Source organism: Oryza sativa, chromosome 6 (assembly GCF_034140825.1).
Source record: "Oryza sativa Japonica Group chromosome 6, ASM3414082v1".
Classification (NCBI taxonomy): domain Eukaryota; kingdom Viridiplantae; phylum Streptophyta; class Magnoliopsida; order Poales; family Poaceae; genus Oryza; species Oryza sativa.
Window position 1 is genome coordinate 21,607,161 of NC_089040.1, and position 26,461 is coordinate 21,633,621.

The 26,461-nt window shown below is 46.0% G+C and overlaps 3 protein-coding genes and 1 non-coding gene across 4 annotated transcripts; 1 reads left to right on the forward strand and 3 right to left on the reverse strand.

The window, feature by feature from the left end:
* Positions 1 to 1,781: 1,781 nt before the first annotated feature.
* On the reverse strand, positions 1,782 to 3,768 carry LOC4341254 (berberine bridge enzyme-like Cyn d 4). Its single transcript, XM_015785979.3, has one exon. It carries the CDS (start codon positions 3,699 to 3,701, stop codon positions 2,097 to 2,099), a length of 1,605 nt encoding a protein of 534 aa, XP_015641465.1. The 5' UTR covers positions 3,702 to 3,768; the 3' UTR covers positions 1,782 to 2,096.
* A 14,790-nt stretch (positions 3,769 to 18,558) lies between these two features.
* On the reverse strand, positions 18,559 to 20,507 carry LOC4341257 (berberine bridge enzyme-like Cyn d 4). Its single transcript, XM_015786576.3, has one exon. The coding sequence runs from the start codon at positions 20,501 to 20,503 to the stop codon at positions 18,866 to 18,868; it is 1,638 nt and encodes a 545-aa protein (XP_015642062.2). The 5' UTR covers positions 20,504 to 20,507; the 3' UTR covers positions 18,559 to 18,865.
* Positions 20,508 to 23,540: 3,033 nt separating this feature from the next.
* On the forward strand, positions 23,541 to 25,829 carry LOC136357025 (uncharacterized). The gene is made up of 2 exons (XM_066311748.1): positions 23,541 to 24,400; positions 24,917 to 25,829. Exons 1-2 carry the CDS (start codon positions 23,541 to 23,543, stop codon positions 25,827 to 25,829), a joined length of 1,773 nt encoding a protein of 590 aa, XP_066167845.1.
* LOC112939474 (small nucleolar RNA R71) lies at positions 23,907 to 24,013 on the reverse strand. Its single transcript, XR_003243186.1, has one exon. It is a non-coding gene; the product is annotated as a small nucleolar RNA R71 (small nucleolar RNA).
* Positions 25,830 to 26,461: the final 632 nt, after the last annotated feature.

Genomic DNA, 26,461 nt, shown 5'->3' on the forward strand with positions numbered 1-26,461 from the left:
ATGAAGTTATGTACGATGATGGTAATAATAATAATAATAATAATAATAATAATAATAATAATAATAATAATAATAATAATAATAGTAATAATTATTATTATTATTATTATTATTACTATTATTATTATTATTATTATTATTATTATTATTATTATTATTATTATTATTATTATTTATAATTGCTTGAGTGGCACGCAAAAATCAAAAAGTATAACCCAGAATGATATTTATTTTCAAATTTGAATTATAGTGAAATTTGGTCTTGAACTCTAAATTTAGTCATACATAATCTAAAGGTATAGGCGGATAAAAATTAGTCGTATGATTTAGATGTTATAGTTGCTTAATTATTTAACACAATTTTTTCTAAAGCATAAAGGTAGGAAAAGGAATAGGTCGAAAAGAGAAGAAATGATGGAAGAAACATTCTAAAAAAAAGTAAAAAAAGTAAAGTTAGTACTTACCGGCCCAGGTAGGCCTGGGTTTGGGACATAATTGTTGAAAATAAATATAATGGTTTTAAATAATGGATCCACCAAATTTAATGAAAATCAACGGCGAGATGTTTTTTCTCATAATTTTTAGGAAATTATCTAATTTATTAGAGTGTCACATGGTGGTTTAGGAACGGTTGTATTATACTACATGATGGTTTAGGAGCGTTTGCATGAAGTTGAATGGACTTTTAGTATATAATGGATCTCTTACATCTTACGTGACATCTGTGTGACGAGAAACCAACGTGATCTATTTTATTATCGAAATTGCTAGAAAACTTCCGCTAGTTTTTCCCCAAAACTTTCAGATATTTGGTCGTCAGATCGCCTCGAGATTTCTGCATATGATGGGGAAAAAAACTTTTAGAACTATGGCTATCGGATGGCCTAAAATTTGACACAGGTCACGCCTGAGCAGGAGTCGAACTCCCAATGTCTTCACTACAAGATCGCGGTGCTAGCCAACCAAATCACCAACTAACTTTCATAGTTTAATACAAGTCACATAGTACTGGTAGAGCGGGAAACCTGTTACAATAGGGAAACCTGTTACAATAGGATACTTTGTAAATCTAATTCCCCACCTCATGCCCCTCCCCTCCTCCTATGCCCAAGCTTCTACATTGTGATGGAACGGAGCAACGGCAATCCTCAGCTCCTTGCCCCACCAACCACATCGACAACAGGGGGAGTAGAGAGGCGTTGAGGAGAAAAAGCGAGGAGAGGAGATGAGATGATGACAGGTGGCTCACCGGTCACCTAGCCGGCAAGGATACACTCTTCCTCCCCACGCCTTGACCTAATACCACATATACCATGCACTTGGTACCTACGGGTACTAGCTAGTACCTAGGTATGGTAAACCTAGTACCCAGACATCAGCCGTGATATATCTGCACACAACACTAGCGAGCAGAAGCAATGGACTAGCAAGTAGCATGAAAGCTTCAAGCGTTGTTTACACCACAACATTGAGATCTCCGTGAAGAACCTTGATGACCTCCCGTCCACTTTGTCAACTCCAAGATTGCCCTCCACGTTGAGACCAGCCGCCTCCACCTTTTTGCTAGTGCCCCAAATCTTGTCCCATTCAGCCTTGCCGCCTCCTTTTCCTTCTCCTCACACACGACAACCGACATGCCCTCACCAATCTCTACTCTCTCCCATGCTTAAGATTTGGTGTAGGAAGGGAGAAAAGATGATATTGGATGTCATCAGTATTGGGGACGATGGTCAAGGGGTTGAGGAGGAGGATGACAACAGGCGCCGGAAGAGTTGATGAAGGGAAAAGAAGAACGGAAATACTGGTAATTGCTCGGTGAGGAGAAAAAGGAATGATAGGGGAAATGGATATGGCAGATAGCATTCACCCCTTTATTTTATCCCATGCCCCTTAATGGGACCCGTGGCCTAGTTTTTCTAATATAACTTATGTCGTAGGTATAATATAGTTGCACTAATATATTATAGTTACATTTGAAAGTTTTTTTAAAAAACTATCAAATACTCACTTTATTATAATGTAGTAACACATGAGAATTTGACTAGTTCTATTATTACTATAGCAGAAGAATGGCTGGAGCTGGAGGCCACAGCATTCTAACTCGGAAGTGGTGGAATGCTCTGCTCGTTCTTGAAGTAGTTGTCAGGATCCACCTTGGCCTTCACCGCCGCGAGCCGCTCAAAGTTGGCCTTGAAGTACGCTCTCCCCCAAACCGTCGCCTTCTCATACCTCGCCCTCGCCACGCCGCCGCCGCCGTCGCCATCGTCGTTCACGCCGAGGTCGAGGTCCCTGTAGTTGACGTAGGCGCCCCTGGGGTTCTTGGACACGTACGGCTCCATCTCCCCGTACACCCCTCTGATCCAGCCCATGTGCTTCGCCGCCGCCGCCTCCCCGCTCTCCGACCAGAACCCGTAGTACTGGATGTTGTAGAGCGCCTGCCGGTGCGGGAACGGCGTCGCCGCCGGCGCGACGCGAGCCATCTCGCCGCCGTAGGGGTCGAGGATGAGCAGTCCGGCGCCGTCCTTGAGGAGCCAGCTCCAGGTGGTCTCCCAGACCTGGCTGGGCATGGGTTCTTGGACGTAGTCGGACTTGGCCTTGAAGTACCTGTCCGGCCTGCCGGTGCCCCTGTCCAGGAGCATCTCCGGCGGCTTCCCCGTGCCGTAGAACGCGAAGTAGAGCACGGACTGGACCCACGTCATCTCGATGCAGTCGCTCGCCGTCACGTTGAGCTCCGGGAAGGCGTCGGCCATGGCGGCGACGAGGCCGGCGCGCGTGCCGAGGTACAGGGACTCGAACTGCGCGTTCTGGTTCTGCACGACGACGCGGAGGAAGGCGTCGCTGGGGAGGGACGGCGCCACGCGCTGCCACTTGGCGAGGAGGTCGGTGGCGGACTGGTTCCTTGAGCGGTGGACGGTGAACACCGTGACGGTGGCCGGAACGGGGACGAGCCGGAGCTTCCAGGACAGGACGATCCCGAAGTTGCCGCCGCCGCCGCCCCGGATGGCCCAGAAGAGGTCCTCGCCCATGGCGGCCCTGTCGAGGAGCCTCCCCTTGGCCTCCACCATGGTGGCGTCGAGGACGTGGTCGGAGGCGAGGCCGTGCTTCCGCAGCATCAGGCCGAAGCCGCCGCCGCTGAGGAACCCGCCGACGCCGACCGTCGGGCCGACGCTGCCGGGGAACCCGAGGCGGGAGGTCTTGTTGGCGATGGCGTAGTACACCTCGCCGAGCGTCGCGCCGGAGCCGACCCACGCCGCCCGGCCGAGGACGTCGACGCGGACCGCGCGGAGCGCGCCGCCCGCCATGTCGACGACGGCGAAGGCGCGGGCCGCGTCGAGGGAGCGGTAGGACAGGCCCTCGTAGTCATGCCCGCCGCTGCGGGAGCGGACGGAGACGCCATGGCCGACGCCGCAGCGCACGGCGGCCTGGACGTGCGAGGCGTCGGTGGCCTCGACGACCGCGACCGGCGTCGGGGTGGCCGGCGTGTCGAAGAGGAGGTTCTTGATGGAGGACTCGAGGACGGACTGGTACGACCGGGACGCGTGCGTGTAGACGACGCCGGCAGGGAGGCTCGCGGCGAGGCAGTCGAGAAAGCCGGCGGTCTGGTTCGCCGGAGCGGCTGCGGCGGCGGCCGGCGCGTGGTGCAAGAAGGAAATGCAAGCCGCGAGCAGCGTAAAAGCGAAGCTCATAGGCGCCGCGGCCATCTTGTAGTGGTTAGATGCTTAGTAGATCATTGGTTTGCTTATTGAAGAACATGCTGTTATTTGTGGCTATATTTATAATTAGTTTGGAAATGGAAGTCATTAGTCGTTGCTGCTAATTGAATCGAGTCATAATCAGAGGGCGTGTTATGTGGTTTGCTTTTGCTTCCAGAAAATTAAAAATAATAATTCGCAAAAAAAAAAAGAGAGAGAGAGAGAAGGAAATTCCACTGGTGGAAGTCATTGACACGCACAAGCAGATCATCGGATTCGATTGGTTGCCATTTGGCAAGCCAGAATGATATTCTACGATTTTTGGTCAAGGAAAACTTCTTGGTTTCACAATATTTTTCAATGAAATGATTTAAAATACCTTATGCTTATAATTTCGTTTTTCCTTGAATATATACTGACGGGAGAACTACAGAACGCAATACTATTTATGCATGATAATTTTCGTTTTTAACCTAAAACTGTTAATGCATATTTTTCATGTTAGTGGTAAACTTGCAGCACTATCATGAGAGCTAGATAGCGCTAGCTCCAGGGAAACCAAGCCCACTCAGCGGAGAACACGAGAGTGAGGGTAATTCGTTGTCCGTTTTTCCGGCCGGATCGGCGAGACAATGGAGAAGCCGGCGAATTTGGCTACATTTAACTATAAAAATTAATATATATATCTATATGCTTATTTTCACTACTAGAAAAAGCATTTTCTCATACGTGAGTTTTTTTCCTAGACGGGTATGACTTTCGAAGCCAAATGGCCGCGTACGAAAATATAAACCGGCGTAAAGCTCGCCGTCCGTCTGTGAAAATCAATTTTTCCAGACGGATCACTTAAGAGATCTGCCTAAAAAAATTAATTTTTGCAGGCGGAATCTAATTATGTGGTCTACCTGTAAAAATCATGTCTACAGGAAAAAAAATCTAGTCCTATCCTTATCTTCTCCTGTCCACCTCACCCTCCCCTTCTCTCTCACTCTTATTTCCCTTTGGCTCCCTCCCTTCCCTTTCCTTCCCTCCCCTCTCAGATCCAGAGGAGGGGAGGGGCGCCAGTGGCAGCGCAGGCAGAGGGGTTGGTGGTGGCACCGGTGAAGGGGAGGGGCGTCGGCGGTGGCGCGAGCAGAGGGCGGTGGTGGTGGCGCGTCCGGAGGGGAGGTGCGGCTCCCCTCCCTCTCCTCTCCCTCAACAATACTCTCCTCTGCCGCCGGCTGCGACGATGACGACTACCACAGGATGACAACGGCGTCGACGCCTGGGTCTCGCTGCCATCTGCGATGACAACGATGACGCTGCTTGAATCCGCTGCCGCCCGGTCACGGGGAGGGGAGGGGAGGCGGCGGCGACGAGGAGGTGAGGCGGCAGCGCCGGTGAAGGGGAGGGGTGTCGGCGGCAGCGTGGCCGGAAAGGGAGGTGCAGCTCCCCTCCCTCTCCTCTCCCTCAGCTCTACTCTCCCTCCGCCACCGGCCGCGACACCGACACAATCGCTTGGGTCCCGCCACCGACTGTGTCCACACTGCCGCCGCCTGGATCCGGAGAGGGGAGGGGAGGCGGCGGCGACGAGGAGCTGAGGGGAGGGGAGGTCGCTGCCTCTAGAGCATCACCGTGTTGCTGCCCTTCCCCTCCCCTCCCAGATCTGGACGGAAGAGGGGAGCCGACAGCGGCGGCGGCGCTCCCCTCGGGCAACAGCGGCTGATGGAGGAGGAGAGCCATCGGCCGGAGGGGGAGGCCAGTGGGTTGGGGTGGTGGCGACGGATTTACGAAAATCATCTATATTCGCATGCCTTTGCTTTCAGGCGGTCCTTTCCTCCACTTGAAAATACTATTTTTGGCCTACTGGAAAAAAGATTTTTCTAGTAGTATTTTCTTATCTATATTATATCTATATTAATTTTTCTATCTATACAAAAAGCAAATTTGTATCTCTGTATATTACTATCCTCGGGAGATATCATATTTTTTATTGCAAAACTTAGTATCTCATGTGGTACATTGAGGTACGTGTAAAAGGTATCACATTTTCTAGGGACGTGACTAGACTGCTATGGGTAGTTGGTTTGTCTTATCAAACGACCACTCCATCGAGTATAAATCCCCCTTCAACTTAAAAAAAATACAATAGTGTGCCTTTTTTTAACTTCTTTAATAACTTATATCTTTTAAATCACGTATTATTTTTAAAATCTATTTGCATCATTGTACTCCACTCAAAATATGTGACAAAACAAGATCCATATTGAATATATTTAAACATTTTATTAGGAGTAAGCTGAAATAAACAATTAGATTATTATGCTAGATTATTATAATTTATAAGCCAGATTACTATAATCCAATAATCTCCTCTAGAGGAGCTTTTTCCAGATTATTGAGTGGCTAAATACCCACTACCCTTAGATGCCTCTAATAATTAAGAGAAACAAACAACTCGTAGCTTATTTTATATCAGCTTATTATAATCCAGCTTAGAGTAATCTGATTTAATAATCTAAATTACAATAATCTTAAACTGAAACAAACAGGGCCTAAATTTAGATACCTCGAGATTAAGAATCATTTAATTTCCTTTATTACCGTACTAGAAAAATGTCCGTGCGTTGCAACGGGCGAAGGTTACTTTAATCTTTTTATTGTTATATGGTTTAGTTAAGGTGAAAATCACTGTGCGAATTCGCTTGAAGTTAGGAGTTTGTTCGTCTCAAGTTAGCATGCGAGTCTTTTTAAAGAGATTTCTTATTTGGATATGTATTTAAAAAAACAGACTTAAAAACCAATATAAATATGGATATGTATTTTCAAAAGCAAACGAACATAAAATTGACTCATATACGAATGACGTACCAAAATACCAGTAAAAACATCTTCAATTTTTATAGAGAAAAATACGAATTACCCCCCTAAACAATTACGACAGTATGAATTACCTCCGAACCATAAAACTAGACATATTACACCATGAACTATTAATACCGGATATATAACCCTCCTCAACACTGTTTTGACCGGTTTTGCGTAACTTATACACGTGGCGCCAACGTAGCAATCTAGTCAGAAAATAAATAAATAAATAACCCCTGAGGCCCACATGTCATAACCATTCATCAATACACGCGGCGCCAACATGGCAATCTAGTCAGAAAATAAATAAATAAATAACCGCTGGGGCCCACCTGTCGTAACCATTCATCAACCCAATCCCCTCTCTCTCTCTCTCGCTGTCTTGCACATGCGCTCGGATGGCCGGCTACGGAGGAGGCGCACACGCTCGGACAATCGGCGGCGCAGGCGAAGCTCGCCCGGGAGTCCTACGGCGTAGGCGGAGATTGCCCGAGTGGCAGGCTGCTGAGGCGGAACTTGCCCGGGCAGCTAGTGGCGGAGACGGTGTTGGTGCTGCGCACGACAGAGTACTCACGCTCCGAGGAAGCTGGTTCCCCTCCCCGCCACCCCTCCGCCGGGCCCACCAGCCGTCCTCCCCCACCGAGACCTTGTTTGTCCGGACCACCACCGCCGACGTCGCCGCCTTCTTCGCCCGGACCGCCGCCGCCACCTTCTCCGCCTCGACCACCGTCGCTGCACTGCAGGAAAAGGGAGGGAGTCGGAAGAGAAGGAGAGGGGAAAGGGATGAGTGGCGGCCGCGGCCCTCCTGTGCAGCTCCATCTCGTGCGTCGCCGTCGTGGACGCGACCATCGACACCCTCGCAACTTTGCCACCCTCCGCCTCGAGTGCGACTCCCTCCACCGCAACGTCACGCTCCCACCACGCCCTCCGCCTGCTTTCCGCCATGCCCGCCGCTTGCCGCGCCCATCACTGGCCACCTAGTCGCTGCTCCCAGCGACATATGAGAGAGAGAGAGATTGAGAGGAAGGGAAAGGGGAAAGAGAGAGGTAGAGAGGTGGGTCCCTCCCACCATGTTTTATTTGTTTTAGCTGATAGGTGGGTGCCATATCTTTTTTATTTGTTTTGCTGACTAGAGTGCCATGTATGTATCCACGTAGGATCAAAATTGCCCTAGATCGACCTAGGGGATAATTCATCCGGTCTATAAAATTTAGGATTGAAAATAACTGGTATTAGGGTTTAGGGGGTAACTCGAACGACCGCGATTGTTTAGGGGTAATTTATACTTTTTCTACTAGAGACAGAGATATTATACTCTAGAAGGCTGAAATTATGACGGTGACTCGTTTCCAAGGGTAGAGATCCTATGATCCTTCCACGTAATCATTTGTGCGTACGTCGGCCCCACCGATCCTCCCATGATCCGACGCCCCCGACGCCCTTCATCCCCACTACCTGACGCTTCTCCATAATCACTCTTCTGTCATTCCTAGCGTCGTGCTGCACTCCCACACCACAATTCTCCGCCTCCCATCCGTTCAAAAAAAAAAAACTTAACTTCGTTTAAATTTTGTCTCCTACCTACTCCCTACTCCCAGCAGTACATAAAACGAGAAGATATATCTCTTCAAAATTCTTTACCTATCTCTCACTCTCACTACTTTTTTTAATGATTAAAGATATTTTATTTATTCTCACTTTTCACTAATTCTAATTTAGGATGCTAGGAATGGATTTTTTTTTTACGGAGTGAGTGCACACTATAATGTCAGGATAGAAACTTATGGCGCCCTTTATCGTTCTTTTAGGAACTTCTGTCTTCAACTGGGTTAGAAATATTCTCCGACAAATTATTAGTATTTTTAGATGTTCTTATGTCAGACACGTTTTTCGATGTCCACCAATAAATTATATAAATGTTAAGTATCATGTAATCATGTACGAAAATATTCCTAATATTTATATACATAAAACTCCCTCCGTCACTGAAGGTCTATCTAGATATATAGATTCATAGTACTCTATCTAGATTCAAAAAAATATATAATAAAAACTTTCTTTGGATGCTAAAAATTCCCATATTAATTGAAAGAAAAATAGTTCAAATTGGAATTACAATTACTAGGAGTATTGAAAAATCAGTCCAACTAGAATACAACAGTTGATTACTTAAATTCGGAACAAATAAAATAAATTCTCAAATTACATTTTCATAAAATTCCAAATGAACTTATAAAGACCATTAAAATCTAAAAAAATCAATAAAAAATTTAATACGTAAAGTGAATATAACAAGAAGAGCCCATAGCAAACAAATATTAAAAACTAAGAGTAACCCAAGTTTAGAAGTAAAAATAAAATAAATTCTAAAATTGGTTATTAAGAGTAACTAAAATTTAGATTGAAACATAAAATATATTCTGAAATTGATTTTCAACACTAATTCCAAATAAAATTTAAAGATAATGAAAATTCATAATAAAGTAGGATTATAATTTAGTAATAACTGAAATTCAACATAAAAATATATTAAGAAAACAAAATAATTATTAGGATTGTTATGTTGGTCTGAAAAAAGTTGTGTTCTATTTTGGTTACCAAAATGATAAAATTTAGGAGTGACAATTAAATAAATGACACATCGGGCTTTGGAAATGGTTTCTATAATTAGTCCTGCTGGCGTCACGGGAGTGCAAGCTGCTCGAGTGACGAATAGTAGGAGCTACGAGATGTCGATCTAATGGACGAAAAATGAGTAAGGCAGGGTATGTTTTGGTGGCAACAGCTTGTGGGACGTAACTTAATCATGGCAACGGTAAGTTTCAATTTTTATAGGCGTCGGTGACAATAAAGAAGAGAGACGGCGTGAACTAATGAGTACGTAGATAGGTCACAAAGGGAGTAGGGAGGTGGTTATACCTTGGAAGAGCGAGTCGAAGGGCAATAAAGGAGTAAAGTAGTGATGACGGCATCATCTAAAAACTAATTCGATTCTATAAGGTGCTGAAAGCAACAAAGATGAGGGATGGAGGACGAGCGGACAAGTGAACGGATGAGAAATTAAAGAGACGGGAGGTAACGGTTGCTACGGGAGAGTGAGCGAGGGGATGGCAAATAACAATAAAAAGATGGGACAACGGGTGACTAGTAAAGAAGTAGGGAGACGACGATTGATGAGACATTTTTATAAAACTATAAAATAAAACCCCAATAATAATTAGGTTTGATAACTTAACCAACTATGATCCGTCTTCCCGTAAAAAAGTTGCAAGAGCATATTGAGTTTCATGCATATATAATCCATGGCACTCAAAAGCTTACGAACAAGAAACGGAGCGTCGATGAGTATACATGTTGATCAAAGGAAAACCGTATATATGCAGTTTGAGAAGTTTAATTTTCACTAACCTTTTTTTTTTGAGCTCGCATGCTCAAAGAATATTACGTGTCCGTGAAATCTTACCAGTTTTGGTTAAACCTCAACTAGCACAACTAACGTTTTTTAAAAAAGTAGCCGGCCACATCTTCACGTACGTCTGAGGATTGGAGCAAGTTTAATAATATAACCAACTACATGCTTCAAATTATCCATAGCCAATTTAATAGCAGATTCATACAATAATTACCTATAAACGTATTCTACACAAGTTATAGCTGGTCCCACCTGTCATATACACATGTATTTTAAAGTCCGTATTGCAGTTGTCTATAAATTTATAGCTCGCTATTTTTCTCTCTCCTATTTTATATTTTCGAAATATGTTTATAGCTGGCTTCTGCTATTGTACCTGCTCTTAAGGAAGCCTTCTAATTCGTAATTTCGTATGGGTGGAGAATATACATAAGTAAATGTTCAACCTTGATAATCAGCTTTAGTACATCGACTTGAGTGCAAAAGTATTTGAAGCAATGCATATATCTTCATCGAAGGCAACGATGTCGATCAGTCGATGGGGAAATGCAAAACCGGATGCGGAAGCAAGCCCATTGGACACAGTCTCACGATAACGGATACACAAGAGCCTTTGACCGGTTCTTGCCTCACGCCCTCAACTCGAAGTTGGTTAAGCACCAGGCCAGTGGCCACCAACTACAAAGTTGATCACTAAGATAATACCTCTGTTTTTCAGTATAGGACGACGTTGACTTTTGACGACAAACATATCACTATTTGTCTATTAAAAAATATCTCTCTGTCGATTTGATTTTTTTAAACAAATATTTTTAATTGATCAAGTTTATAGAAAAGCTTAGCCACATGTGCAAAACCAAATTAGTTATATTAAATGTAACACTGAATATATTTTTCTATGAATTTGATCAAACTTGAAAAAAAATTGAGGAGAAAAATCAAAACAACTTATATTAATATAAAACAGAGAAAGTACGTAGGAGTAATTATTAATTATTATTTATTTTGTTATGATCTTTTATCTTTATTTTTAAAGATACCTCAACATAACTTATATTTTTCATACTTGTGTAGATATTTTTATTAAAATAAATAGTCAAACGTATAACATGATATATTCAAAAGCGAAGGGATACTAATTGTTTTTTTCTGAAAAGAAAAGACTATGGGCGCGTGTTTGTGCGCTTGACAATTTGTTTGAATATGGATGAGAACAGGAGAGAGATGCTCCATCGGTTGCTTTCAGCTGATTTGGAAAAGAGATCTTTCGGCTAACCACTTGAATTTGACTGTTTGTCAAGGCTTTTGTGCATCCATTGTTATCCGCACTTTTTTATTTATTCCTTTTTCCTCTTGGGAGGAAGAACACCATGTGCCAATGGTGAGCTCGGGCAACCATGGGCCGTAGTAGAATCCTGGGAAATGACACGCTGATATGAACGAAAAAAAGTCCATTTTACCTCCCTCAACTATAGTGGAGTTTGATCGCGGAAAAAGTATACTTTGACTCCCTCAACTATGACCCGAGTATGATTCATAACCTCCAACAACAAAACCGGGCATATCGACTCCAACTATCAAAACCGGTGCAAACTATGCCCCTGGGTGGTTTTGGAGGCGGTTTTGGCTGACGTGGCGACCACGTGGCAGTGTTGACCCGGTTTTCGTCCAGCGTGTCGTCGACGTGTCGCTTATCTGGCACAAGAGTAAAAACAAAAAACAAAAAATTGTGGGACCGACATGTCATTCACAAAACAAAAATTAGTTGGCTCCACATGTCATCTTTTCCACATGTGAGCTCCCGGCCGTCCGCATGCTGGGGGAAGAGCTTGCTGTCCGTGCGACGGGGGAGGAGCTCGCCGGCGTCCGTGCGTGGGGTAGGAGCTCCCGGCCGTCCGCGCGCCGCGGGAGGAGCCGGCGCCCGCGCGACGGGGGAGGAGCTCGCCGGCGTCCGCGCGACGGGGGAGGAGCTCGCCGGCGTCCGCGCGCGGGGGAGGAGCTTCCGGCCTTCCGTGCACCGGGGGAGGAGCTCGCCGGGGAAGGAGCGTGCTGGGGGAGGAGCTCCCGGCCGTCCACGCGCGGGGGAAGAGCTCCAGGCCTTCCGCACACCGGGGGAGGAGCTCGTCGGCGTCCGCGCGACGGGGGAGGAGCTCGCCGGCGTCCGCGCGCGGGGAGGAGCTCCCGGCCGTCCGCGCGATGGGAGAGGAGCTCGCCGGCGTCCGCGCTTGAGTGAGGAGCTCCCGGCCGTCCGCGCACATGGGGAAGAGCTCGCCGCCGTCTTGCCGGTGCCCGTCGGCATCTCGAGCAACACGTGGCAGCGCGCGTCGAGGGCGCGCTTCAGCTCACCCATGTACTGCCGCTGCCGCCGCTGCCGCTCCCTACCGCCACCGCCGCACGCTGCTGCGGCCGCTTCCCACCGAAGAGAAAGGCCAGGGGAGAGAGAGATAAGGGGGGGAGAGGGGGGGGGGGGATGGATGAGGAAGAAGGGAAGGAGAAGGAGGATGACATGTGGGTCCCATAATACTTTATTTGTGTGAATGACATATGGATCCCACATATTTCTTTTTATTTTTTTATTCTAATGCCACGTAAGCGCCACATAGGATAAAGACTCGGTCAAGAGCGCCACGTAGGCGCCGTGTCATCTAAAACCACCTCTAAAACCACCCAGGGGTATTGTTTGTACCGGTTTTGATAGTTGGAGGAGTCGATATACCCGGTTTTGTGGTTGGAGGACATGAATCATACTCGGGCGATAGTTGAGGGAGTCAAAGTATACTTTTTCCTTTTCGCATTTGTCAACTGTAAAACAAAGTGTGGAGGGTTCCTCAACTACTTAAACCGGATCAATTTATACCTTCGTAGTATGTTTTGATGGTGGTTTGGTCCTACATTGCAATTTAACTTGGTCTTTTACTAGCCAAAATACTTGTGCTTCGCTATGGTGTATTAAAACTAAAAATATTTTTTTTAACCGAAGTTATTTTCACACTGCTTTGGTACTTTTGCTTTTTGTTCTTTTTTTTTTTAAAAAAAACTACGTTGTCCAATCGTATATCTGCATAAAACAATTTTTTTTGGCAAAAAAAAACCTAAACTGGATATATTAATCTTATCTATATAAATAATACAACTTAATATAAAGTATAAATTATAAAATAAATAATATTGGATGAGGAGTCTATAATATTCTCCAAAAGAGCCTAGAGTGCATATAGCAATACAATTCAGAAAAAGAATTAAAATTCAAAATAAAAAAATATTGAAAGAAGAGTTTAGAGTCCATATAGAAAACTAATTAGAACAATAAAAAATAGGAATATTGGAAGAAGAATAGAGTCCATATAGAATTAAAAAATAATTAATATTATTTAATTTTAGTATAAATTTAAATTCTATATCATGACAAATAAATAATTACATTTTTAGTCGAAAAATAAATCCATGTCATGAGAAAAATCTAGCCAAATTTTTAGTTTATTCAATTAAGTTGGAATTAAATTAATAAGTAGTCATAAACACTTAAAATGCTATTAATGCTATTTCTGAAAATAGAAAGTTGCTTAAAATTACTGAGAGAGAAAACATTGATTTTAACTGCGGCCCATTTGGACGCCCAATAACTCGGAGGCCCAATAGTCCGGCGGTCCGATACGGGAGAAGCCGGAGCCGTCCGATCGAATGGACGGTCCAGATTGATTCCATCTAAGATAAATATCCTAATCCTAACCCTAAAATTCCTTTCCCCCCTCCCCGTCCCCGATCCCCTCTCTCGAATCGAATCAAAAAGCGACGATGGCGGCGACGCTCCTCCCCCATGAGCAGCTGCAGCAGTGGCTCCCTCCAGCCTGTCTCACCTCCCTCGCCGGTGGCCCCTCCCTCCGCCCTGTCTCGCCTTCCTCTCCCCTCCTCATCTCCCTGTCGCCTCCCTCCCGCGGTAGATACGGCGGTGGCGGCGGCGGCGGGTTAGCGGCGGCTCCCTCCACCCCTCTAGACTCCCACCCGCGGCAGATCCGCTGGTTGTGGCGGCGTCAGCGGTAGCCGCGGGCAGATCCTCCGGCGGCGGCGTCTGCCATGGGCGGATCCAGCGGCGGCAGCTCCCTCTGTCCCCTCTCGCCCTCCTCCCGCGGCTGATCCGGCTGCGGTGGCGGCATCGGCGCCGACCGCGGGCGGATCCAGCAGCGGCGGCTCCCTCCGTCGCCTCTCTTCTCCCTCCGGCGGTGGTGGTGGCGTCGGCGGCAGCCGCGGATGGATGGCGTGGCGATGGCCGAGGATGGATCCGGCGGCAGGCGAGTGAAGTTTTGTGATGATTGTGGTTGATTTTTTTTTTTGGGGGGGAGGGCAAAGAATTATTTGCTTGTGACGATTTTAGGAAGGCTGAGAGCGATTGGGATTTGGGGCTGCGGGTGAAGGCGCACCGCCGATGGCTGCACCCTCTTGTGACGAAAGGAAAAATACGAATATTTTAATTAGGTAAGATAAGATGTGATGTGCACTTTAACTTGGTCTTTCAAATGGGTGGGATCCACATGTAAGTATCCTAGGGAAAGGGTTAAAAAAATGCAGCATGGGCCACAAGCATCCTTTCTTACCGCCCCTACTCTCTCCCTCCTTTGTTTTCTCTCCATCTCTGTCCCAGTGAAGCAAGATGAGGCGACCTTCGCAATTTCTTGTATAGCCATCGACGGCTGCTCCTTCACTGAGCTAATCATTGTCTACCCATGGTCATTACCGTCAGTAGCTATCCCGTGCCCCATCATCGCTCTGCACTATCGCTATGCCTCAGCGATAGGTAAATGCGGAGGGATCCCAGAGCCTATGCCGCTAATGGTTGCTCGTCGTGGTGGCACCTATCCCCATAGCTCAGTGCCTCAGTCAACTGGAGGGGCAACGACAATGGTGCTGCAAACAGAGCGAAGGTTCGTGAGGACGATCATGGCGGTCAGGTTTCCTCATGTGTTTGGCCATCATGCTTGCCACTTCCATCACCATCAGACTTGGCATGGTGCTTCTGCACATTGCTCAACAAGGCTGTGGCAAAGCTCAAGAACTACGAGTAACCTGTTACGCCAAAGCTCGGCTGGGCCTAGCACATTCTCGTCACGACATGGAGGTGGCGGTGTGGAGGCGAGAAAGAAAAGGATTGCGCATCAAAGGAGGCGGCCAAGGGAGAGACAAAGAGGATCCCTCTCAAGCCTAGAGCATGGACTAAAAATAGGTTACAATTTTTATTTAATTGCATACCAATTAGGATTCAAACTCTTGACATGGCTCTAACAGTGGCGGAGCCAGCCCGGTCGATGAAGTTTAGTTTTTCGTTGTTAGAAACATTTAATAATTATCTTCACTAATCAACAACTGATATACAGAAAAGTGAATGGGAAGCTAGGTCCCTACTTTAGGACTTCTAGAGGTCTGAGGCAAGGGGATCCCTGGTCCCCTTTCCTCTTCAATCTTGTAGGTGATGCTTTGTCTGTTATTCTGGAAGAGGCTGTAAGAAATGGGGTGCTGGGAGGCATTGTTCCTCATTTAGTTGAAGGGGGGCTTTCTCATATGCAGTATGCAGATGATACCATTCTCTTTACTACCATTGAGGAGGGGGACATCTTGGCTTTAAAATTCCTACTTTTCTGTTTTGAAGAAATGACAGGAATGAAGATAAACTATCAGAAAAGTGAGGTTTATGTCCTAGGGGTTGAGAAAGAAGAGGAACTGAGGATTGCTGATATATTAAATTGTAAAGTGGGGGAGATGTCTTTTGTTTACCTTGGTTTGTCTATGGGAGTCGACAAGCTCAAGAAGAAGGATCTTATTCCTGCCATGCAAAAGGCTAGAAAAAGACTTGAGTCTTGGCATAGTGGTCACCTCTCTTTTGGGGGAGGGAGATCAGGATTAATTCCTGTCTCACAAGCATTCCTTTATATTACATGGGCTTTTTCTATTTACCTGGTTACTTTCATAAGAAAATGGACAGTTTGAGGGGGAGATTCTATTGGCAAGGAACTGCTGGGAAAAAGAAGTATCACTTTTTTAAGTGGCAGGCCTTGTGCATACCAAAGGATTATGGGGGTTTGGGGTTTGGTGATGAATATATGTTTGCTTAGTGAGTGGATTATGAAATTGGAGTCAAATGACCCAGGGATGTGCTTCCAGGTGCTTAAGAAAAATTACTCTGGGCAAAAAGGTTTTTTTCAAAGTTCTCCAAAAGGTGGCTCTCAGTTCTGGAGGGGGTTGCATGTGTGCAAATCCTGGTTGGGGAGTATGGTTGGAAAGAATGTGGGGAATAGTCTGACTACTAGCTTCTGGAATGATGTGTGGGTGGCTTCTTGTCTCCTTAAAATTATGTTCCCTTAACCTTTATGAAGTAAACACTCAATAAAATGCTACAGTCAGTGAAATCTGGCAAGGGGGTGCCTGGGTTTTGAGTTTCAGGAGACACCTCAATGAAGAGAAAAGAGCTCAGCTTGCAGAATTGCTTTCTAAAGTTCAGCGGGTGGTGATGTCTTCTGAGCATGATAAAGTGGTCTAGCCTCATTCTAAAAAGAAGAGCTTCTCTGCCAAATCTATGTACAGAATTATGACTTTTGGGGGTGTGATTGATACAGATATATTGGGGATCTGGAGGGGTAAAATGCCTATGAAAATTAAGCATTTTGCCTGTCATGTAGGGAGGGGGAGGATTCCTTGTACTTTCCAGTTAGTAAAGAGAAGCTAGAAAGAGGGTGATGACAAATGTAAGATGTGTGGAAATTCTGAGACAGTTAATCATGTGCTTTTTGTTTGCCCCATTGCAAAATTTGCTTGGTGTGTGGTTAGGGAAGCCATACACCTTACCTCAACCCCTGTATCTTTTTAGGAGGGTTTGAATCTTTTGAAACAGAAGTTAGGGGGGAAACTCGGGTTGTCATTTTTGCAGGCTGGATTTGGATATCTGGCTAACAAGGAAACGATTGGGTTTTTAACAACAAATTGCCTTCGTCTCCTTTACAGGTGGTGTACAGGATAATCTCACTGCTACAGCGTTGGAGACCCATACAAAGAAGAAAAGAAGGGGATCGTCTGGAGCTACTGATTAAACAGTTTTTGGCGCAACTACAACAACTCCGTCCGCTAGGGAGATTACCGGATGATCTGGAGTTTGGCTAAGGGGTCGGGTTTTGGTTTAGCATGTTATGTTCCCTGTTCTGTTGTTAGGGGTTTTTTTTTCTTATTGCTGGGCATCTCCAGTGATATCTGTGCTCTCGTGTCAGTTTGTTTAGCCTAAGCTAGCTGTCTTTCTTTGTGTTTTTGTAAGACTCCTGTTCTGTTCTTAGGCTTTGTTTAAAAGCCGGGTATTAATGAATGCCTGTTATAAAAAAAAAATCAACAACTGATATTAGCCAATGAAGCCCAGGAAGCCGTCTGACCTTGGATTTTTCACATTTTGGTCCTTTTGAAAAACTTATTTTGCAAATAGACCCTAAAAAAACTTATCCTAAAAATGGTCCTTTTTGGGGCGCCAGAGTGGCTAGCGCCGTCCTCCTGCCACCGTGGCACACGCGAACCGACGTGGCAAGAGGAGGGCGCCAACATGGCTGGCGCCGCCCTAGGGAGGAGGGCGCCAGCCACGCTGGCGCCGCCCCCCCACCCCTCACCTCCATTCCTATTTCTCTGTATAGAGTTGCAACCTTTTTATTTTTGTTTTATTCCTTCGATGTTTTTTTCGCACTTAGGATCACGATACAACCAACTACAACAAAATTAAACTCGAACGGAATATACCACTTAATAGCTAGAAGTTTGAAAATAGCATACCACTTAGCCTACTTTGCACCTTTATCAAAATTAGACCATAACTCCTTTAGTAAAACCCTTTGATCTGCATGTTAAATATAATGCACTCTACCACTATATGAAATTACTTAATCTAATTCAAAATATAACCACATGAAATGATAGCCATAAGTTAAACACGGTACAGAGAGATGTAGTTTTTTTTATTTTTATTTTATTTTTTTGATATTTTTTTCATACTTAGGAGAATACAGGAACCAATCATAGAAAAAATAAACTCAAACGGACAAAATATGTGACTTGTAAAATTTTCCAAAGCTCTACCGAAAAGTCATTCGGGTGTCATTTATTAAAATAGGCGTAACTTTCTAATACGGACTCGGAATCAGGCAAATAATATATCCACGGATATCTACAGAAAATGTTACATCCGATTCTCCCCAGCTTTGCCGGGTTTGGCGATATTAAAACCTCCAAATTCCGCTACTCGATGTTATATATATTAAGTTGCATGCACCAATCAATTCAACTGAAATCTACATCACTGAAAAATGAGTAATTCACTTATAATCCGGCAATGACAAAATGATCAATCGTTGGATGGAATTAAGATGGCCGATGCTAGCTAGCAATAGTAAATTTAAACTATGCATTATCTAAGTTTAGGTAAACACAATAGGAAAAAAAGAAACAGTATACTAACAAACAGCAAAACTATTTGAATCTCATCACGCAATAAATTAAGTGGATGGCACGAACATTGAAATGTAAAACGCTACTAGCTACTCCCTCCGTTTCATAATATAAGAATTTCTAACATTGCTCATATACATATAGATGTTAATGAATTTAAACACATACATATATCTAGATTCATTAACATATAAATGAACGTGGGCAATGCTAGAAAGTTTTACATTATAAAACGGAGGAAGTAGAACTCATACGCGCACACGTGTATGAAAAAGAAAAAAAAACAATAATCTTCTTACGATTATACGTTAGTTGGTTGATCTTTATTTGTTGGACATGTGACACGTCCAAGTACTTAATTAATCGTACTCACCACTCACACACACTAATTAAATCTCGATGCAAATTGTGCGTTTCCGTCGATGATTAATTTCTGTCGATCGATCGATCACGCGAGCAATGGAGGAATGCTCTGCTCGTTCCTGAAGAAGTCGGTGGGATCCACCTTGGCCTTCGTCCTGGCGAGCCTCTCGAAGTTGCCCTTGAAGTACTTCTCGCCCCACACCTTGCCGACCTGGTAGCAGGAGACGTTGGCGCCGGCCTCGACGGCGTTGACGCCGAGGTCGAGGTCCCTGTAGTTGACGTACGCCTGCCTCGGGTTCTTGGTGACGTACGGCTCCATGAACGCGTAGAAGTCCCTGATCCACTTGATCGGCGCCTCCGCCGGCGCGCCCTCGCCGAACCAGAAGGTGATGTACTGGATGTTGTACAGCATCCCCTTCCGGTGCGGGAACGGCGTGTCCGCCTCGCCGGGTTTGCTGATGGTGGCGCCGTACGGGTCCATGATCATGATGCCGGAGCCCGGCTTGGAGAACCAGTCCTTGTAGATGGTGTCCCATGTCGCCTTGGACAGTGGCTGCGTCACGTAGTCCGACTTGTACTTGCCGAAGGCTCGGATGGAGGAGGTCCGGTTGAGGATGTCCTTGACGGTGGCGTTCTTGCCCAGGTGGATGAACGCGATGGATTGCACCCATGACATCTCGTTGCAGTGGGAGCGGTTGACGCCCAGCTCCGGGAAGCGGCTGGTCACCAGCGGGAGGAGCGCGTCGCAGGTGCCGAGGTAGAGGCCCTCGAACACGGCCTTCTGCGCCTGCGCCATCACGCGGATCATCAGGTCTTCCGGGAACGTCGGCGCGAGGGACTGCCACTTGGTGAGGAGGTCGACGGCGCCCTCGTTCACCATCTTGGGCATCTGGATCACCGTCACCGTCGCCGGCACCGGCAACAGCCTCAGCTTCCACGACACCACGATCCCGAAGCTCGAGCCGCCGCCGCCGCGGACGGCCCATAAGTAGTCCTCCCCCATCGACTTCCGGTCCTGCACCTTGCCGTTCGCGTCCACCACCTTCACGTCGAGCACGTTGTCGGACGCGAGGCCGAACTTGCGCAGCAGCATGCCGAACCCGCCGCCGCTGAAGTGGCCCCCGACGCCGATGGTCGGGCACACGCCCGCCGGGAACGCCAGCGTGGGGCTCGCCTTGGAGATGCCGTAGTAGAGCTCGCCGATCTGCGCGCCGGACTCCACCCACGCCGTGCGCGCCTTGCCGTCGACGGTCACGTTCCGCATGTTGACGAGGTCGACGATGGCGAACGGCTCGGGGATCTCCGACCGGTACGAGAGGCCCTCGTAGTCGTGGCCGCCGCTGCGCACGCGGATGCGGACGTTGTGGCGGCGGCCGCAGGAGACGGCCACCTGGATGTGCTTCACGTCGGTCGGTGTGACGATGTACAGCGGGTTGCACGTCTTGGACGACAAGTACCTGAGGTTCCGGATGGTGGACGTCAGCACGGAGCCGTACGACGGCGAGCCCTTGGCGTACAGCTGCCGGGCGGGGATGCCGGCGGCTAGGCAGGAGAGGAAGTCATTCTTGGACAGATTCGGCTTCTTGGCGTAGGCCGCGTCGACGGCGACGAGGAGGCAGCAAGACGAGAGGAGCACCAGCGCGAGGGCCCTGGATGTCGTCGTCATCGACGTCCTCGCCATGGCATGCAGCTTGGGACATGGATGGAGGAGGTGTGTGTACATATATAGGAGGCCTCGAATGGGGGGAGATGGTCTCTCCGCGACCTACTCGCGATCGCACGGATCGATCGGTCATTCCATTGCGGTGTTGGCTAAGGATGGATCGCCATTAATTGCATGTCCATTGGCCGGCGAACTATATCGGGAGTTCATGGCCGAGGTTGACGGCCGGGCTTGGGTTCTTCATTCCTCGTTATTGGAAGCTCAAAATGGGAAAACTGACAATTAGGGATGGCGCGTATTTGTTTTGCCGCGTGTCAATGTGAGAAATTCTACTATATACTCCCTCTGTCTTAATACCTATATTTTTTTATACGGTATTTAATGACATAATTTAACTATTAATTTATTTTATGTTATGTTTCCAATGAATATAAAATTAGCATCTGCTTCAAAATATAAATCTAGTGATATAACATGCATAACAATTAACGTTACTATGATCATTAGTTAAAAGTTACCGAGTTTAAATTTTCTTAAAAAATAGGCGCCGTATAATTTAGGACGGAAGGTGTATGTTTTATCAACGACAATAACCCGGTTCTACAAATTGCTGTCGGTGAACACAAATTCTACAAAATGTCGTTAACAAATGTTTTTCCCTCTCTTTTTTTTTTGCCACCACAGTTAACTTCCCATCCATAAACCTTCCTTTAGCAGCATGAATTGGTGAATGCCATTATGGGGTACGCATATCCTATACATACAAGCATTCCCGTGTACACACCGTGCACATCAACTAAAAAGCATAAAAAAATGTATATATCCTTTTAATAGTATTACAACTACGTGTAAAGTATCATCCTCAAATTCATTATATACTAGAAAAAATACCCGTGCATTGCAACGGGAAAAACATGAGAAATTTAAGAAAAGGTTGAGAAATATTTACATTATGTAATTAATTAAAATATAAAATCGCAATTAGAGGTGTATACGATGTTGAAGAAAAGAAAGGCTAATGAAATTCAAGGTAAATGTGGAAAATAAAATTTCCCGAATAAACTATGGTTGCATTTAATTTTTATTAAATTCTCCATGATTAATTACACTATGCGAAATTTTTTCGATATTTTCATATCTCCATTGCTATTTTAATAATACAAACATCATTTTATCATTTATTTAAATGATCTAAAAGAAAACCCTCGTTTCTCCCTGGGCCATTTTGAGCCCATTATTTCTTTAGCCCGTAGCCGAACCGGCCTGTTAACCCCACTTCTCCTCCATTCCACCTCGGCCTGCAAGCGAGCATCCGGTCCATTGTTGACGGTCGTTATCGATTAGTTTCGACCGTCAATATTACCAAAATAGAGGAGAACTAGTGATTCTTGCAATGCATAAATGTATTAAAATAATAATATTCCTCTAGTATTTGGTATACTAACTTTTTTCAGAGAATAATCATAAAGTGGAGGAGAATCGACATCAACACAGACGATAAATCAATCGGACGATGTCGAGAACCAGATTTATGTATGAATGCGCCAAGAACTCAGAATTGACACGACAAACTGAGCCAAAATTGACAAGTCTGCGGAGAAGAATAACAGAGGAGGCTGCCAGCCAAACCATGGACTGGTTGGGCCGGCCCCAGGGGGTTCGGCCGAACCTCCCTCTCCACCGTTGGATGTGGGGTTTGGCAGGAACGCTCCAGATCTTCTCCTGATGGCGGTTGCGGGGTACTTTAGACATTTCGCAGCGGTTACAACCATCATACCTGCCTATAAAAGGACTTCACTCTCTTCACTTCAAGACACACGTCAAGCAAGAGCTCTCTCATTTCTCTCAAGTTTAGTTTAGTAGTATCTAGCTGGTGGAATTATAATAGAGTAGAATCAGGAGTCCGGAAGCCTTCGGAAGAATTCGGGTATGGCTCTAGTAGCTTTTCTCTTTTCTTTTGTAAGCTTTGTACTTTCATTAGAATACTCTTCTTTATACATTTATGGTATTGAAATACTCTCCGAGTATATGAATGCCTACTTTACATTATGTTTATGTTATACTGAATATACGGCTAGCTTATCTGGGAGATTCTTTGGTGCGGGTATAATGTTTGCCTATGCAATTACTCTATGTCATGACGATGATATTAGAGTAGTATCTAGTAGTTTAGACGTGGTGTCTAGATTACGGGATATCATTATTTAGGGTTATATGCTGCGGATAAGAGGTGGGCCGCTGATGCTGACAGCTCAGTACGGGTATTCCTCCGCGCCTGTATATAATCCTAAGTTAATTTCCTGGGGAGGGTATTCCTCCGTATTTAGCCCTAGTTGTATGGTCATCACGGGCTGTCGTAAGGAACTCGGCAGTCAGGGGTGGCTTCTCGAAGTACCAGGAGAGCATCGGATAGAGGGTATTAGCTAGTATATCGGTTGACTAGAATGTATGTATATTATGTATACTAGAAGTATAGGAATATATTCTCTTTCTCTTTTCTTTCCACTTAGCTTAGATAATATATTATGAGAATGAGTAGCTAATGCTTGTGTGTCACTCTACCCCTTGGATTATCTTAACCCCTGCTTAGAATATGGTTATCACAAGTAATATATAAATTATTAGTCAAGTTCTCTCTACATGATCTTCCCATGGGATAAAATAAATACGATGCCCTTGGAATACTCTCGGGTGAAATGCTATAATGGTATTCCTGTGCGCTTGCGGATAGACTATGTAACCATAATATACCAGGAGTGTTTCTGCGCCATTGCTGGGAATTATATTTCTAGCGATGTCGTTAAGAAATACCAAAAAGCAATTCTGGCGCCGTTGCTGGGGAAGATTCATAATAGAGATTACCTGAACTAATACTTTATATTTACCTTTGTATAATCATTTTCCTTTGCAGGCTAACATTGGTTGTTGTCACTTTTGTTGTGAAAATAGGGTAGTGCATGACTGGTTTCAACTTGCCGGAAACCTTCAAAGAAAATCCAGAAGCTTTCTTCCGAGCCTCAGGCCGCGAGTAGCTGCTCCGCAGAAAACTCTACCAACAGAGAAACCAGCCGTACCAGCGCCACCGACCTTCAAGACTATGGCTAACAAGACTCTCCGCGAGTTCGCTGCTCCATCTACTGACAATGTGGCCAATTGGCCGCAGATCAACATGGGAGACGTGGATTTCGACTTGAAGTCTAGCCTCATCACTATGGTGCAGGCTTGCCCGTTCTGTGCCAAGCCTAATGAGGATGCCAACGCTCATCTGCAACAGTTCCTAGGGATCTGTAGCACGTACACCATCAAGGGCGTTAGTCCAGACGCCGTCAGGCTAAGGCTGTTTCCGTTCTCCCTTCTCGGGAGAGCGAAACAGTGGTTCTATGCCAACCGTGCTACTGTCAATACCTGGGACAAGTGCTCTACGGCATTCCTCTCGAAATTCTTCCCGATGGGCAAAACCAATGCCCTTCGTGGGAGGATTTCTAGTTTCCAGCAGACAAGGGACGAGTCCATTCCGGAAGCATGGGAACAACTGCAGGAGTATGTGGCCGCCTGTCCTCATCATGGGATGGACGACTGGCTGATCCTGCAGAACTTCTACAATGGACTCACCCCTATGTCCCGCGATCACTTGGACGCGGCAGCTGGGGGAGCTTTCTTCTCTAAAACGGTTCAAGGAGCCGTTGATCTAATAGAGAAGATGGTCTCCAATATGAGTTGGAGCAAGGAACGACTCCAGACCCGTCAGCGAGGCATGCACACCGTCAAGGAGACGGAATTACTTGCTGCCAAGCTGGACCTCCTCATGAAACGCTTCGACGACCACGAGAAACGGCCACAAGGCACTGTCAAGGCCTTGGACTCTCACATCACATGTGAAGTCTGCGGCGGCATAGATCACTCTAAGAATGACTGCCCGGAAACCCGTGAGGAGGCGATGCACATGGGCAACAACGGGTACCTTCCACGAGGAGGTCAGGGGTGGAACCAACCACGCCCATATTATCAAGAAGGTAACAATAACGATAAGTTTTCTAACTAGCCCTCCTTGAAAGATCTAGTTTTTGCGTAAGCTAAAACCACTGATGCGCTAAGCAAAAAGCTTGCTGCCAATGATAAGAACCTAGAAAATATGAACGTCAAGTTAGATGGCTTTGCTTCTGCTTTTCAAAACCAGCTGAGCTTCAATAAAATGATAGAAACCCAACTAGCTCAGTTTGCATCCTTAGTCCATGCAAATGAAACTGGGAGGATTCCGGGGCAACCCGACTTCTCCATTGAAAATGTCAAGGTGATCACGACAAGGGGAGGTAAGTCCGCTCGTGATCCGCCATATCCTAACCCTGCAGGAACTACTGGGATAACCAAAGAAGCGCCATCTAGTGACTCGGCTGACAAGGAAGTTCAGCCAGAGAAGACCGTGCCGCAGTAATACTGCGACACACGGTTGCTGCCGTTTCCTCAATGGAGTAGGAAACCGTTAGTGGACGAGCAATCTGCTCATTTTGTTGATGTAATCCGGAAAATCCACATCAACGTGCCACTGTTGGACGCTATGCAAGTGCCAACATATACTCGTTATCTCAAGGACATACTCAACAACAAGAGACCGCTCCCAACAACAGAGATGGTCAAGCTGACAGAACAATGCAGCAACGTGATACTCTACAAGCTCCCGGAGAAGAAGAAAGATCCGGGCTGTCCTACGATCACCTGCTCAATCGGGGCACAACAGTTAGACCAGGCCTTGTGCGACCTTGGAGCCAGTGTCAGCGTCATGCCAAAAGACGTCTTCGACAAGCTCAACTTCACGGTGTTGGCACCAACACCGATGTGCCTTCAGCTGGCTGATTCATCAGTCCGTTACCTGACAGGGATACCGGAGGATGTTCCAGTCAAGATACGGGATTTCTTCATCCAGGTTGACTTCGTGGTGCTGGATATGGACACAGGAAAGGAGACGCCGCTTATCCTAGGGTGTCCGTTCCTTAGCACCGCGGGAGCCAACATTGACGTGGGAACGGGGAGTATCCGTTTCCACATAAATAGGAAGGAAGAAAAGTTTGAGGTTCAACTGAGGACGGAACAATGCTCCATGGTCAGGATAAAGTACGGGCCGAATTCGCAGAATATTCAAGTGGTCGAAGTGGAGCCACCCAAGACAGACAGCCTGGTGAAGTTCATGCAGAATTTCCTGGAGAAGGAAACAACGATGCCCAGGAACCATTATTGGAGGACGCCGGTAAAACCACCCATACCGGCTAAGCTAGAGCAGCCGGCTCAGAGGAAGCCGTCTTTCGCACCAAAGCAAAGGAAGGTGTGGAAGGAAAAACCAAAGATGCCCGCTCCATCACCTACGGAGACGGGTAGAAAATCCGCAAACTGAACTAAAAGGAGGTACGTTCTTTGCACATCGGACTTTAAATGACGCGAACTTCGCCAACAGGTAAATTGGTATGTTTGAATTTTTGCTTTCAACAATTTGAATTTTGCATCATCGCATGTTTGAATTTCAAAATTGCATATAGGATTTTTGAATTTTGAGGAAATTCTTCAAATGAATTTTTCAGAGCAAACCAGAATAAAATTTTCAACGAAATTTCACTTTGCCACGACCACACTGACCGTTGGAACCCAACAGCCAAAAGTGGGGCTGGTTGGGCCCACTAGGGGTTCGGCCGAATACCCTGGTTTGGCCGAACCAGCTAGGCCAACGGTCGGCTCCCTCTCTTTTTGAGGCAACGGCTAGTGGGCCCCACAGGTCATTTTTGACCGTTGTGGGTGCACTACTTAAGCCAACCGGCCGGGAGACGGAAATTCACCCCATTTCCACACATTTTCATTCCCTCTCCAAAGTTTGCTCTCAAGATCATTCAGGCTTTGATAGTTTCCATCAAATTCAAATATTTAATTGCATATATACAAGTTGCTTTGGTGAAACTAACCAGCGGGTGAAACTCTTGTCATTTCTAACCCCCGCCGAGTTAGTCTGTTCTTGCTCCATTGTGTAGAATGAGG